The 12,711-nt window shown below is 39.7% G+C and overlaps 1 protein-coding gene across 1 annotated transcript in view; it reads right to left on the bottom strand.

The window, feature by feature from the left end:
* The window catches only part of MFSD14B (major facilitator superfamily domain containing 14B), a 32,261-nt gene extending 28,705 nt beyond the window's left edge, over positions 1-3,556 (bottom strand). The window contains exon 1 of the mRNA XM_067315221.1: positions 3,330-3,556. Coding sequence (XP_067171322.1) covers positions 3,330-3,476 — 147 coding nt within the window. The 5' untranslated portion in view covers positions 3,477-3,556. The remainder of the gene's footprint in view (positions 1-3,329) is intronic.
* Between the last annotated feature and the right edge of the window lie 9,155 nt (positions 3,557-12,711).

Consider the following 12,711-nt stretch of genomic DNA (forward strand, 5'->3'; position numbering starts at 1 on the left):
TTTGAAGATGTACAGTTTTAAACTTTAGAAAGTTTTCATTTTGTTGCCAAACATTTCATTTGGTTGACCAAACAGAGGTCTTGGTCTCCACAACAGCTGTGTCATTTTATAGTGTCTGAGAACAGAGACTGAAGTATGATCAATTTACAAAAAGGTACGCAGGTATTTTTTCTCCTTAAATATCCCATTTAAAGACTTCTCCTATAAAGATAACTTTATTTGAACAGTATGGCATTGTATTTTGCTAAAAAGCTTCCTTAGCATGGCAGCATGCTACTGATAGTCTGTATAAAAATTAAGTACATGGCATAAAGTTTAAAATACTCATACCAAGTTTTATACTCTCAGTGTTCAAAATCTAGCTGGAACAACATTGCATAACCAGTAACACAATGTCCATGGCACCATTTACTTCAACTTTTGAAGCTCGCTGAAATCAGAGAAACACATCCAAGGGAAACTGATTTAATTCCAATGGAATTTACTTAAACACATTTTCCCTGATTACTTTTGAGCCAATAACTGACTTTTGTAAAAAGTCACTTGTGCAGCATTTATTCTTTCGTTCTTCCACTCAAGAAAGTCAATGCCAGAGAAGAATTCAAAAGGGAGAAGTTAGTTACCAAAAATTGAAACAGAAACCTGTTCTTCTCAAGCTGGGTGTGGGATGGACAGAAAGCCTTGTGCAACCTGACAGACAACTTCATAATTGCTTTTCCACTTTGTCACATCAATTTGTTCTAATTCTTCTGTCCTACATAAGATATCTTTTACAGACCAAAGTAGATCAAAATTTCACTTCTCTAATTTCTTCATCAGCAGCCCAAGGGCAAGCTTCCAGTTTCAAGTGCCAGAGCTGCACTCCCACAGGTTTCAGAGATCTCTATGTTCATATCTAAAGCCATGATCTGGCCCCTAATATTTTAGAATGAATAAGCTCATTCAAAGCCTTAGCAGAGTGTTCTAACAATATGACAACCACGTGAGTATCACAGGGAGGTATATGAACTGCAGTGACAAAATAGGAAACAGGCTATTTAGTCAGGAATTGTAAAGCAGGCCCTAAGCTGATGCAAGTATAATTTTATTACAGCTATACCAATGCACAGAAGATAAGGCTAGAGCTTAAGGCCTGATATCTTCCTGTCTTGTAGGAGATGCATTACAGGAACACAAACTCCCTTAAGGGCACAAGTGTGTGTTTGGGGTGGGGGGAAATCAAGCAAAACCTGAGATCATTTTATAAGTTAATAATTTATATCATTTAGTAGCTAAATTTACAAACTGGTATGAAAGTAATTTACTTTGTTTCCTTTCTCTTCCTACCTTCTGTTCATATTTTACTAAATTCATGCATTTTCCTTCTATATATTGACATCCTCTTCTATTTCTTTTACTAGGTCATTCATGATGATAAAAGTCAAATTGAAAGGAGTACTGAAAGTTTACATTTTGTAACTAATAAGTAAATGGGCCCCTGCTAGAGTTATTTCCCCATTCTGACTTGAAAAATGCATGACTGCATCACATACATCTAGAGTTTTAAACAGGAGTTGCTGTATGGAAGAGCAAATATATCATTCATCAAATGTCAGCTGAAGTTCTTGAATGAGTCCAACCTGCTTTTTAGAAGGCAGTCATGCATTTTTCAGAAACAGTTATGCCTTCTAAAAAGCAGGTTGGACTCATTCAAGAACTTCAGAACTCCAGATGTATGTGATAACTATTTCTAAAAAAACACCTGAAAGACTTGAATACAGACATGATATGCAAACAAAACTCCAAATTGACCATGTGGTCAACATTATAATGTTACAAGAAGGGTGAAGCAGTCGCTTCAGAACTAACATACACAAGTGTACTTTTGTGTGACTGATGAATACTACATAGAGTATTTTTTACATCACTTGGCTTCACCACTCATCAAAAGTATTTAACACCTTCATCAGATAACCTTGGATGAGTAAGGGATAAAGAACCTAATAATCTCAAACAGCTGATTTCAAGCATTTAAAAAAACTCCAGTCCTGATATCACAATAATGCTATACCATTAATGTTCAGCTAAAGAGATGACAAGTTTGCTCACTTCACATTAACATAAAACAGTAAACCATCTTCTCTCTCCAATAGCAGAGATGCTTACATGTGGAGCATGGGAGGACAGAGGAAATGACATGTAACAGAAGTCAGCCATCTGACAAAACTTAAGAATGCTAAAAAAACTTCCAGCATAAATGATGCTTTCAGCACATCTAATTTTGTGATTAAACAAGTACTAAATACATTACTCAGGAACACCTGAACATGAAAGTAGTTTAAAAACATATGTACACACAAACATTTATATATTAAGAGCTAGTAAGTCAGGTTTCAAATAAAGTTTAAATCTCTTTTGTAAAGTTGGAATCACTTATCACTGAAAGTAAAATGAGTTATTGTCTTTGACCAGTTTTGTATTTGGGCCCCTTTAAAAGCTGTCAATGACATAATCACCTATTTTGTTACCTTACACATTTCCCTAAATTCCTCTGCTCCCATCCTGTGCCCTGGATTCACCCACTACAAGCCAGAACAGGTTATATCCTCTCAGCCCAGCCCACCCTGCCTGAAATAAGTCATCTGTCCCCAGCTACACAAAGCTCAGGTGGTGTGATCTCAGGTGTGTTTTTAAGATACCCTGTGGACATGGATATACAAAGGGAAAGCTTAAGCCATCTGAAATACACTCCTGCTGAAAATTACTTATGCACCACTTACAAACACTTATGAAAGTAATCTTTCCTCCAGATGCTTTCAAGTGTGCACACGGACCATTTCTCTCAGTCCAGCTCCTTTTAAGTTAGTTGCACAAAGACGTTTTAACGTAATGGGAAAGGAGTGGACAAAAGAGCGAGTTGTTAAAACTGCATGGTAATTCCACAGTTTCTGCTTCCAAGAGCGCCAACAAAGAAAGCCTAAACGTTGTTTTGAAGCACCTCTATCCGTTCCTAGCTACTAATTTACTACCACCTCCGTCTTTACATTTACTGCCTTACCGACGCTTGCCCGCGCCGGCAGGAGCGGCGGCAGCAACCGGCGCGCGCTCGCGCCCTCAGGCCCGGCCGTTAACGGCCCCCGTGCGCGGGGCGACGCCGACCGCAGCGCCGCATCCACCAGCTTGCGCAAAGTTTCCCCGGGCGTCAGGGCACCTGCCCCGGAGAGCAGCGCCCCGCGCGGAGCGCCCACGACGGCTGGGCGACCCGGCACCAGCGGGGCCCGCGGAGCGCTGCTCCGCCGCCGGCCGCCCTCCCCTCCGCCCGGGCAACCGCGGCGTCGCCCCCGACTCACCGCGCCGCCGCCGCCCGCCTTCAGGCCGACCCTCTTCACCAGCATGATGCAGCTGCCCCGCCTGGCGCCACCGCCTTCCCTCTGCGGCGCCGCCGCCTCCTCTCCCTCCCGGGCCGAGGCTGGCGGCGGCTCCGGCTCGGGGCTCATCTCGCTCCCACCATGGCCGCGGGGAGGCCAGGCCGGCGGAGCAGCGGCTGCGGAGCGCGCTGGCGGCGGCCTCCCGCCCGCGCCCGCATCCGCCGCCTCCGCCGCGCCGCGCCGCGTGGGCGGGGCTCCGCCGGCCGCCGGCCTCACGTGACCGCGCCCCCCGCCCCCCCTTCACCTCGACGGAACTACGTCACTCCGGAGCCCCGGAACGTGCCGGAAGCCCAGCGCCACGCGCAAAGCCCGCCCCGGGGAAGGAAGTGGGCGTGCCAGTGCTGGAGGATAAATGGAGGCGCGCGCGCGGTGGGAGGGAGGGGCTTGGGTACTGGCTGTGCCCCTCGGCTCTGCTTGGCGGGAGGGTTAACGGGTGCGGCTGAGGCGCTGCGCTGCGCTGCGCTGGCTGGGGCTTCGCGCTGCGGGCCGAGATACCCTTACCTGTCCCGCAAGTCCCGGGCGAGTCACGTTCAGCGACGGCTCCTCCCTTTTGACGAGGGAAATAAGAGTCCGTCTAAAGCCAGGTCATGTGCTGTGATGTCAGCTTTATTAACCTGTGTTGGATCCCGAGGTTTCGTCACCGCAAAGGGGTAATAGGGAGCTCTGTTTCCTCTCGCTTGGGTATTAGAAGACCTTTTAACTATTATGAGAAGTATTTAGATGCTTCCTACCTCTCAGTTCACTACATGCGTACAAACGGAGTATTTTCAAATAACGTTGCACAGAGAGTAAAGACTGTGTCTACTAATAAGCCATGAGAACTCGGTCTAGCACATGAACTGTCAGGACTAAAGTGTTGACCGGAGAGCTCGGAAGGCCTGTGTGTGGCTGCGGGGAGAGGCTTTCCTCCTGCCCGCTCTCGCTCCATCTTGATATATCATTGGAGTCAAGTCATCCGTTTCCCTGAGACTGCCCAGTTGTTCACAGCAGAGTACAAAAGTATTTACAGAATCAGATTTTTTTTTGGTTTTCTGGAATAATAATTATTAATTTTAAAGGCCTTTTTGTATTTTATGTTTTATATCTATTTTGTGAATGTGTAACAGCCTATATACTCGCTAAGTGTAGCATGCTGTGCAAATTTGTCTTCTACAATATGCTACAGTTCAACAAGCATTCTCTTCCAGCAAAGTTGCACGTGTTGTTTTGAAAAATTGTATTTCTCTTTTTTATGTGACCTTTCTTAAAGCTCTGTGTTTTGCTCAATCTAGACATCAGCATTTTAAGAGGAACACTGGATACCATGAACTAAATAGATATGCAAAATTCAGTTGTGTAGAGATTAGTAAACTGGCATATATTATTTAAAATGACTTCTCACAGGCTGCCCAAGCTAATTTCCTTGTCGAGTTTCATGCTTTCCTTCCACTTTCTTATTCCTGTAGCCTACAGGCTTTTAGAAAACCTTTCATTTCTTTAAGAGTAGGCAGTGCTATGAAATATAGGTAATATCTTGGGTCCTTTGAGGTCCTGACAATTTTTCTATTGACCTGAAAACAGGGATTTCATTCCTTACAGTCTTTTTTGTTTTTTTTAACAGGCTGCAAGATGCTCAAAATTTTTGGCATTCAGACAGCTTCCTTAGCTAGCAAGGTACGAATGTATAAGTCTAATACATCAGCTTTTGTAAACTGATCGCAGGTTTCAATTTGTATAAGAAGAATTGCTTGAAGTCACCATTGTATTTTGAGAATTTCAGCATTAAAATAATTTCCATTATGTACTTAATCCAATTTGGATCCAAATCAGTAGAAAGTCTTCTAGCATCTTTGATGGCTATTGATTCAGGCCCAATAAAGAAGCTACTTGTAATTTCATATCATAATGTTATGGCCTTCTCTGATACAGAATTTAAAGTTGGAAGGTTTTCTCCCAGAAGATTTTGCATTTGCCTTATTTCTTTGTCTGTTTCTTATACAGTGGTCTTACTAATGCTTGAGCTTTCTAAATTAAATCTTGTTTCACTGAAGGAGATAAGAATTTTGTTATTGATTTAAACATACTAGAGCTTTATCCTTTGTCTTTGGTATAGCACAAGTTAAGTACATACTATTCATCTTCTTTAAATTAGGGCCAAGTTATTCAGCAGCTTGTAGAATAAGACCTGTCTGTTTATATAAGGACATAAAGTACCCATAAGGCTTGTCACTGGAATATCACAGAATCGCAGAATGGTTGAAGTTGGAAGGGACCCCTGAAGATCATCTAGTCCAACCCACCTGCTCAAGCAGGGTCACCTGGTGCATGTTGCCCAGTAGAAGAGACTTGTTACGGACATTTGCAGTTTGGTCAGAAAGTCTGTTCATTCCATGAGCAAGCTCCTTTCATGAAAAACAGTTTGTCTTCAACTCATATATGCTTAAATCTGGATTTATTAGCCATATCATAATAGAGTGAAATGTGAGGTGAAAATTGGTCTTTTTTTGTTGGTGGTTCAGTGTATCAGTCCCATTTTTTTGTTGCCTGCCATCTTGAGCAAAGTATATAATATTTGTTAAGAATTGGTTAAACAAATAATTGGAAACAAAAAGAAGGAGTAAGTAGTCAGTTTATGAAGAGAGGTTACCAGCAGAGTTCCCTTAGATTCTGTGCTCCATGCTATTTGGAATATTCTTAAGCCATATTCTTCAGTGATGTGGAGGAGAGGATTAATAATGAAGAGATTAAGTTTATTACAGAATGCTATTGGGTGTGATCAGAACAATCAGGAGTAGTAGAAGAATATCATGAACGTGAGTGAATGGGAAAATGTCAGCTGAAATTAACTGTTGATGAATGACGATCATTCATCTAAGGGAAAGGAATTCTAATTAGCCATTGGGTGTGTAGAGCTCTGAAGTAGCTATTCCTACTTACGAAAGAGATGTTAGAAACCTTGTAGGTACTTTTCTGAATGCTCATCAGTGTTCAAAAAGAAATATAGAAATTTAGGAAATATTAGGAAACATGAGAAAAAAATTGAAAATGTCAACATATCAAGAATCTGTGAATTATCTGTGCTGTAAAATCCTCAAAAAATAATAAAACTAAAATAAATGCAAAACATGGAGACAAGGATGAGCAGAGTCATGGAATGGCTTCAGTATGTGGAAGATGACTAAGGGAAGGGAAGAATATGACAGAAGTCTATAAAATTGTGACTGATATGGAGAAAGTGGCTAAGTTACCGTTACTTGCTATTTTCTTGTTATGCAGAAGTGCATACACTAAATAAAATGATCAGGTAACAAGTTTAAAACAACAGAAGCAAGTATTTTCTCAGGCAAAGTGGCATTAAATTCTGGAACTCATTTCCACCGGATCTTTTGGTTCAAAAGCATAAGTGGTTTAAAAGGCAGTTACACAAATTCATGGAAGAAAACTCCATTAAGGGCTATTAAGCAACAGAAAATCCCTAAGCTGCAGATTGCTAGAAGCTGGGTGAATTTATTGAAAGAAGGATCAGTCTGCTGTTGCTCATTTTTTCCACTCTTTCTGTAAGTATCCACTAATATCTCAGAGGCAGGATACTGGAATAGGTGGAAGTTTGGTATAGCTTGTATATCTGTTCTTATATTTTAAGGCTCAGATCTTGCCAGTCTTATAGACCGAAAATCTTTGAAACAGAAATCACAACAGCACTCTCAGGCTAAATTTGCAAGTATCCAGTGACAGGTCTGAGAGAAGTATGATGGCCCCATTTGTATCAATGGGTATATGCTCTCTAGCTAATTGATGATAATTTGTAGGTCAACACTGATAGCCATAACTACTGATCAAAGAAATACGAAAGATCATGTAATGATTTACACGGTCTTCAGAAAGTAACATTATTGGTTGTGGCCAGCTGGGTGGAGCTTGAGAAAGTGCTCTGTACAGTTGTTTTGGCAGGATGCTGGTGAATATGCTCTTACTAAATGAGTTGTCAACAAAAACAGCTTGAGGGCTTCTATCAGTGAAGCAGTAGCGCGTGCGAGAGGCCGGCCACTTTGTTCTGCAGGGTAGACACTCACCATGGCTTCTGCGTTCAGTCCCAGCTATGTATTACAATAAAGTGAACTATAGATATTACAGACCTGAAAAACCCCCTGCCCTCTGCTTGCTCCATACATCACAGTCTCCTGGCAAAAAGAGTTTAGACTTGAGGAGTCATCTTTCCTCTTCAGTTTCTTCGTGTTATAAAAGGCAAGAGGAACAAAGCCAGTGGAAGGTGCCAGTAATGCAATTTGCCTGTGCACACAGACAGAACTCATTCTTGGGCTGCTCAAATTCATTATAACCTAGTCCCCACCAGTCACTGTTCCCAGGTAACACTGCTAAGCAGGTAACATGCTGCCGTGAGATTTTCCTTTACAGTCTTGGGCCCCCTTATAATTTATTAATTTCCGTGACCACAGACAACTTTGATGGAAATCCTTGCAGTCTGGGTGATCCAAGGACCATTGACCTACACTACTTCTGCATTGTACTTTTCTATCTATAAATCTCTTACCTTTCTCACAGCTGGATGCTTGTATTTTTTCCACAGTGTTACTCCAAGCTTGCTCAGAGTTCTTCCAGATAACAGATAGTATTCCTGTATACATCAACCCTTTATTACTGATAAGGTAGTCCTAATGGTAGCAAGGATAGAATACTTTAGGGAAAAAAATGGTGCCAGCAAAACCCAAAAGTCTCCAGCTCTTATTTTATGGTCTTTACTAACAGAAAATATTCAGGGTAATAGTAAGAAACAGATCAAATCCTATCACATAGCTATTAAAAAGGAGTCCCGCTAGATGGGGTTATAGTTTCAAATGAAGAGCATTTTTTTAATCTGGCTTGAGGACAGATCTTTTTTGCTTCTTATTTTGTTCAAGTTACTTACCTAATTCTGTGCAGTTAGAATAGCTTCTTTTTATCTCTTCTGTTGGTAATCTAGAATTTTTTGAGCTTTCTTAATTATTTCATAGTCTTTCAGCCTAAGCTATTTTAGGTTTAATTGAGTAAATTACTGAAGTGTTCTGAGCAGTCTTGCCACTTCAGTGGCCAAACTACAGTATGTTTTTGTTTAGCAGGGTTTTTCTTCTCTGCACCCAGCACTACTCTAATACCAGTCATTATTTTATATGCTTCCCATATATCATTTAGAAAAAAATCCCAGCACAAATCATCTTTATTTGGAATTAGTAACATAGTTGGTGCCATCATCTATGATCTGTTTGGAAGAGAGATTTTATTTTTTTATTTGTTTTTATGAGCAAAGACTGGTTAGCACAGGGGTGCCCTATAACTGGGTTCAAATGTTCCATCATTTAAGAAATAAATAATTATGTTAAATTTAAATAATAATTACGTTCTTAGGTCCTTGTTATTGCTTAGTTTCAAAAGGAGCTTCTCGTATGAGAATGAATCAAATATAGTAATACTAAAAGGAAGAAGGCGCACACACAAATCATATGAAGACAAATTAAGATTATTAGGCAAAATTAATTTTTGGCATTGCCTGATTTGTGATTATTTTTAAAACTTAATATTATGGTGCCATATTTATTGTTATTGTGTGTGGAAGAATGCTTAAGTGAAAAAGGGCATGATCTCTTAGAAGTGAGCAGTCCTGTCTTCACAATGGAGGGAGGATCCCTGCAGCTATGTGAACTGTCCTTGAGCATTCCTAGACCATTACAGAAGGGGAAGGCAAGTATGGTAAACAGGTAAAGGAGGGGGCCGACAAGCCCCTCCACGGGAACAGCAACTTTGCACCAATCGTGTATTCGCTTTAGGCACGTGAACAGAGTCTGTAAACCAATCATACAGCTATTGCTAGCACATGCTCTATCGCCTGTCTATATATACTCTGTGTAAGCTCTAATAAAGGGAGAACGACCATACTCGCATTGAGACTCATCATTACTCCGGGTCCGTCTCCCACTCCGACAATTGTGCTGGGCACACTTTCATTCTTACATCAATTTAAGTAATAATTATATTAATGCCTTTGAATTTTTGCTTTAAGAATGGTGAGAGACATCTCAAGGGTCATTCCCGCTCTTAATATAATGAAGTTATTTGAAATTAATTAGTGCTAAATCGCTCATATCTACCATTTTTAAAACAAAGAATACCAAATGAAATTATCTTTTACAAGGACAGCAAAAAAAGGCAGGGGGGGAATGGAAAGGGACAGGAAGACATGGAAATTAAAAGTAATCTAGTGATAAACTCAATGTTGTGATTTGCACCAATTGTAAGAGGTACTGGGAAAATAAACAATTTATGTTTTTATGATCTAAAACATATCAAAGCCCTGTTTTCACAAAGTGCTTTGACAGGTAGCTTCCCTAGTCAGAGTTTGAGCTCTCATTTGGTATAAATCCTGAAAGCTGAAGCAGTGTAAAGCCTTAATGTAAATTATGTACTCTCATGGTCTTTCCATGTACATGCAATAGCAGGGACATCTCTTGATAACTATCCATATTTATCGATCAAGTTCTAATAATTATCTGGGAGTCCCAAATTACCAGTCTCATTTGTATAGGAAAATAAAGAGAAGACTATATTGGAGAGCTGAGTTTCTAGTATTACGAAGAAACAAACAGGATTTTTTCTTTAATTTCTGTGGTCTGAATTGCTTTTGAAAATCAGAACTGTATACAAAAGGAACAATTAAGTTTAGTATAATCCATTTACAGCCAGCAAGCTTTTTCTGGAACAATTATACTGTGTGGAATGAAAATCCCAAACTGTTTCAGTATGTTACTCTTTCATTTACAATAAATTCCTGGGTTTAGACCCAAATTTCTGGTTTGCTCCTTTGTAGGAATTCCAAATATGATGATATAGTTACTTGATAATGGAGATAATCAATTGTATAGAGTAGATAAGGTTAATTATTCTTAAAATTAACAACGAGTATAGCTACCAATCAACTGATGCAACTTTTCTCTAGTATAATCTAATAATAATATAAAATACTTTTGTTTACTGTAGTGCCACACTACAGACATATCAGCATGAACGCAGAGGTCTCAGTTATCTGTGTAACTTGCCATGTGTTTCAGCAACCCGGAAATAGTGCTGCATCATCAAGCAAGTGTGCATCTTTTTTCAGTGTACCTTGTGTCATAGCAACTGCTACCAAGGCAGATAAAGAATGAATTGGAGCTGGATAAATTAGGCCAGAGTTGAGTTTCTGACAACACACTGAACCTACAGAAAGACATTACACTAAGAGTGAAAAAAAACAGGCGCAACAGGTGAGTGGAATATGAGTTGAAGGAAAAAAGAAAAATAACAAAAGGTTATTTTTGACTTGCCTTCTGACTTGCTGATTGTCAGTCTTTAAACTTTTTATTTTTAGCTTGAAAACTGTCATAAATACAGTGCTTTAATGTATGAAAGAATAGCCACAGACATAATAAACAGTGGTTGCTTTCTTCTAAATCCCTTTTTAAGTAAAATAATCAAGATCACTGATTCATCCACTGAATGAATTTCAGAATGTTCTTGCAGAACCTTTTTAATAATATGTGTTTTTCCCCATAGCTTAAAGGTGGCATTAGCAAGTGGACACTCAATTACAGAAGAGGTCACTGGAGACCCTCCAAGCCATAGGTATGTTATATTTATCTCCCTTTTGCTTGTCAAATGCCTTCCAATTGTATGTCTGCATGTACACTATAATTCGGCTTTGATGAGACTTTTGTTTGTCTTGTTACACTTGTTTCAACATAAGAGTAAGTTTAACATTAATTAAAAATCCTGTGGCTCTCACATGAGAAATAAGTTGTTATTCTGATCATTTGTGGTTATTTTTGAGATCACACATATAGTACAGTTATTACACAAATAAGGAGTTTATCATCATGGTTTGATCAAAATCTGATTTTGTTTGCTTCCAAAAATTTACCTGCTCTTACCACTACTCAAGTTGAGTGACACTCAAACATAACGTATTGAAATAATGTGTAAGTACACATCTGGAATAATCTTGAATGCATAAACAGTTGGCAGAGTGGTTTGGGGCCCCTCTAGATGAAGAATGCCATAGGCATTCTTATTATTTTGCTTCATAGGTTGCAACAGAATAGCTTGCTAGCCTCCAGGAAAATTCTGCAACGCTTTTTTAGCTATTTTTATATCTACCTTTTATAAAATAGATATGGTGTTTAGCAGATGCTTAGTTTATGTGAAGATCTTTAAGATTTGATAATAAAAATATCTAGAAGCACCTTTCTCACTAATATTTTTTATCTTTTTGTTGGCTTAGCCATTTTGAATGTATACATTTTATTGGGTTAAAATTATTGAATTGGCTACTGTGCAAATAAAAAGCTAACAACTGACGAAAAGTTTACCACCTAAGGTCTTATTCCTTAAATAAAGAATTTGTGCATGTCCTCTACTAATTCTATGCCTGGGTCCTTTGCCACACTGGGACACCGAGGTCCATTTCCCACCAGAGGATGCTTACAGCCAAACTGAGATCAAGGAGATGCCATTTAGCAGAAATGTTCAGATATGTTCACTGGATCAGGCTGTGAGCTTTCAAAAAGGCAAGTGCTAGAACTGCAGAAGAATTTAAGGTGAGAACCTGAAAATTAAGAATCTGTTCCCAGAAAAGTGATTCCAAGTACCTCTTTTGGTCATGGAGGTTTTCTGTGCTGTCAACAGGCAAAGTTACACTTCCAAATGGCAACCCAGGCTTCCCATGTTCTGAACAAGGATGTATGTAGAGTTATCTAAGAGGGGTCACTATGTAGAGAAGAGCACTACACTTGAGGTGCAGCCATTCACTGAGAACATACAGAGATGAATCCTTTCTATTGGCAGGCAGCTACATTCACAGGACTCACCTTCTTTAATGTAGTGGTGGCAACACATCTCCATTTTAACTAATGCCTAGCAGAGCACTTCTCAGGAAGTGACTGATTTGAGTTCAATTCCCTACTCAGGCTAAGGAGGTTCAAATCCATCTCTTCTGCTACCTAGGCATCCTAAGTTACGCCGTCAGATTAAGGGCAAAAAATGTGAATAATTTCAGCAGGCCACATTATTCTCCATCTTCCTTTTCAGTTTAGACATGGACATGCTTTGGCAGTGACAGGCAACAGAGCATTCATGTTTGGAAGCTGTTCCATTGATAACACCTTTGTAAGTATAACTGGTTTAGGCTTGTTATACTTTATTAAATTTGCTGTAAAACTGTGTTCAGTGATATCTTTTAAAGCCTTTTGTTTTCAGTCTTCAGTACTACTAGATTTCTTTTTTCTAATCTGAATATTTA

This window comes from Apteryx mantelli, chromosome Z (genome assembly GCF_036417845.1).
Source record: "Apteryx mantelli isolate bAptMan1 chromosome Z, bAptMan1.hap1, whole genome shotgun sequence".
NCBI lineage: Eukaryota > Metazoa > Chordata > Aves > Apterygiformes > Apterygidae > Apteryx > Apteryx mantelli.